We start from the raw sequence: 3,136 nt of genomic DNA, 5'->3' as shown, positions 1-3,136 counted from the left end.
AATTGCCAAAACCTACTTTACATAGTTATATGCTAACAAAACTGAAAACATCGAAAATGTAAAATAGCCCTACCAGGAGATTCAATAGAGCTGTTAAATAAAGAAATTACCAAAATGTGTTTGTGAGTGTGTGGATCTACTAAACTTTAAAAACAAATTAATATTAATACTACATAAAACATTTTCAAAATTTGAGTATACCAAATCAAACTTTTTTGAGACATTAGAGTACGATAATAGGACAAAGAAGTAAAACTATACACCAATATCATTAATGAACATAGGTTTAAAGATTTTTAAATAAAATCCTGGCAAATAGACTCCAGCAATTTATTAAAGAATACAATCATAAACAATCAAGTAAGATTTATATCAGGGACAGTAGTATAATTCAGTATTAGGAAATCAAACAAAAACATATGAAATCACATAATTATCTCATTAGACCTAGAACAAGCCTTTAACAAAGTATAAAGTTCATTTGTGCTTAAAGACCCTACAAAATGAAGATTGTAAAGTTACAAAGAACAGGCATATACTTAAAGAAGAGATAAGGGCAAAGAATTTCCCACTGACAGATGGTAGAGATAGAAATTACGTGACTGCAGAGCATTACATGTTTTCAGATATTTTCCAGTGTACTGATGGTTTTTGTTAATTATTTTCTCTTCATTTTTGTTTTATTTCTAAGACCCTTTGTTATATGGCACTGCTCTATAGGGGGAAGTAATAATAGGAAAAGCAAAAAATACAGTTGAAAAAATATGTTCCATAAATGTGTCTTCTCAGAATAAAGCTATCACCAAATAGATTGTCTTTCACATCTTCTCAAAAAAGCATTTTTGACCCAACATATTCTTTACAGCTGCCTTTACATCCTTGTTCCTCAGGCTATAAATGATGGGATTGAGCATGGGGGTTACAACTCCATAGAACAGGGAAATGAGTTTGTCTGTAATATCTTCTTTATCTGCATTAACTGAATCTTTGGCTTTGGGTTTTGCATACATAAAGAAGGTGGTCCCATAGAAAAAGATCACCACAGTCAGGTGGGCTGAGCAAGTAGAAAAAGCTTTACGTTTCCCCTCTGCTGAAGGGATTTTCAGGATGGTGGCAAGGATGAAAACATAAGAAATGGAAATTGATATCAGAGGAAAAACTAGAAAAATGAGGTTTGATCCCATCATAGTAAGCACATTAATAGTAATATCTCCACAGGCCAATTTCAGAACAGCCAGAATTTCACAGACAAAATGGTCAATGACATTAGCACCACAAAATGGTAACTGGACTGTAAGAGATGTATGTAGTATGGAATTAGAAGTACCTGCTGTCCAAGAACACACTGCCATTGACACATATGCAGTCTTACTCATGATGACAGGGTACCTCAAGGGATTGCAGATGGCCACATAGCGGTCAAATGCCATCATGCTAAGGAGTATACACTCAGTTGCTCCTGTGGCAAAAGACAGAGACATCTGTATTGCACAGCTTGAAAAAGAAATACTTTTTCTTGGAGTGAGAAAACTGTCTAGAATTAGAGGTACAGAGGAAGTTGTGTAACAAATATCCAGGAAAGAGAGATTACCAAGAAAAAAGTACATAGGTGTATGTAGGTGGGAATCATAGATAGTTGCTGTGATGAGGACTCCATTTCCAAGCAATATTATTATGTACATCCACAGGATCAGGACAAACAAAATAGTCTCCAGCTTTGGGTGTCCAGAAAGGCCAAGGAGGATGAATTCTTTCACAGTGGTTTGATTGATCTCATTCATTTTTGAAGTTCTCTTTCAGTCTCCAGGATTCTGAGGCAAAGAGAGAATATATTAAGATCAAGAGCCATTCCACAATAAGTTGTCAAAAGACATGAATGGCTATGAAGGGAATATGTACATAGTATTAAAATATAGAAAAATTTCTCAAATCACTAATTACAAGAAAAAGGAAACAAAGCTGAAACATCCAGCAAATTATCAAATACAGTGAAAACTAGGAGTATTTAATGTTTGAGGTTGCACATGGTGGAAGGGTATGAGTGAATATGAAAATTTATTGCAATGTATAAAAAGATCAAGAACCATTCCATAATAGGTTATTAAAATTTATGAATGCCTATTAAGGGAATATGTTGAAACTGTTAACAATATAGAAAAATTTCTCAAATGACTAAGTAGAAAAAAAAGTAAACTAAGCTAAAACATCCAGAAATTGTGAAATATGATGAAAGCTGGGAGGATTCAATGCTTGAAAGTACAAATAGTGGAAGAGTGAATTTGACCAATCATTCTGGAAGGCAATTTTGAATTATACTTTAAAATTGAAAATATTTTTGTTATTCTATACCATACCAATCAAACAATCAATCCCTAACTTAAAATAAGTAGGAAAAAAAGAATAAAAACAATCTATAAGGGTGATGAAAATTATGGGAATCTCGAGAAAATAATAAAAAAGACATAGTATTAAGAGGAGCTATTTTGCCAGATCTCAAACTATATTGTAAAGCAATAATTATTAAAGTAATTTGCTACTGTTTTAAAAAACTGAGAGCTTTATCAGTGGAACTGATTATCTATTCATCATATAAGAAAAAATACCTAATTTCCTATTGTTTGACAAATAAACACTCCTTAATATTGGGATAAGAACTTGCTATTTAACAACATGATCTGGGAAAAGCAGATAGCAGCATTAAAAGAATTGTTTTATATCACTTCTTATAAAAAGATAAGCTCCAATGAAAAAGAGATTAAATCAGAGAAATGAAAATTAAGACAACTCTTAAATACCACTACACACCTGTCAGATTGGCTAGAATGACCAGGAAATGTTTGGGGGGATGTGGGAAAACAGGGACACTGATACATTCTTGGTGGAATTGTGAATACCTCCAGCCATTCTGGAGAGCAATTTGGAACTATGCTCAAAAAGTTGTCAAACTGTGCATACCCTTTGATCCAGCAGTGTAACTACTGGGCTTATATGCCAAAGAGATCTTAAAGAAGGGAACAGGACCTGTATGTGCAAGAATGTTTGTGGCAGCCCTCTTTGTAGTGGCCAGAAACTGGAAACTGAGTGGCTGACTATCAATTGGAGAATGGCTGAATAAATATGAATATTATGGAATGTT

General features: G+C 33.5%; 1 protein-coding gene across 1 annotated transcript; it reads right to left on the bottom strand.

The window, feature by feature from the left end:
* Positions 1–818: 818 nt before the first annotated feature.
* Positions 819–1,781, bottom strand: LOC141554764 (olfactory receptor 13C7-like). The gene has a single exon (XM_074287044.1). It carries the CDS (start codon positions 1,779–1,781, stop codon positions 819–821), a length of 963 nt encoding a protein of 320 aa, XP_074143145.1.
* Positions 1,782–3,136: the final 1,355 nt, after the last annotated feature.

The sequence above is a fragment of the Sminthopsis crassicaudata genome, chromosome 1 (genome assembly GCF_048593235.1).
Source record: "Sminthopsis crassicaudata isolate SCR6 chromosome 1, ASM4859323v1, whole genome shotgun sequence".
Classification (NCBI taxonomy): domain Eukaryota; kingdom Metazoa; phylum Chordata; class Mammalia; order Dasyuromorphia; family Dasyuridae; genus Sminthopsis; species Sminthopsis crassicaudata.
Note: the sequence above shows the minus strand (reverse complement) of the source record. Positions and strands in the feature narration are given on the sequence as shown.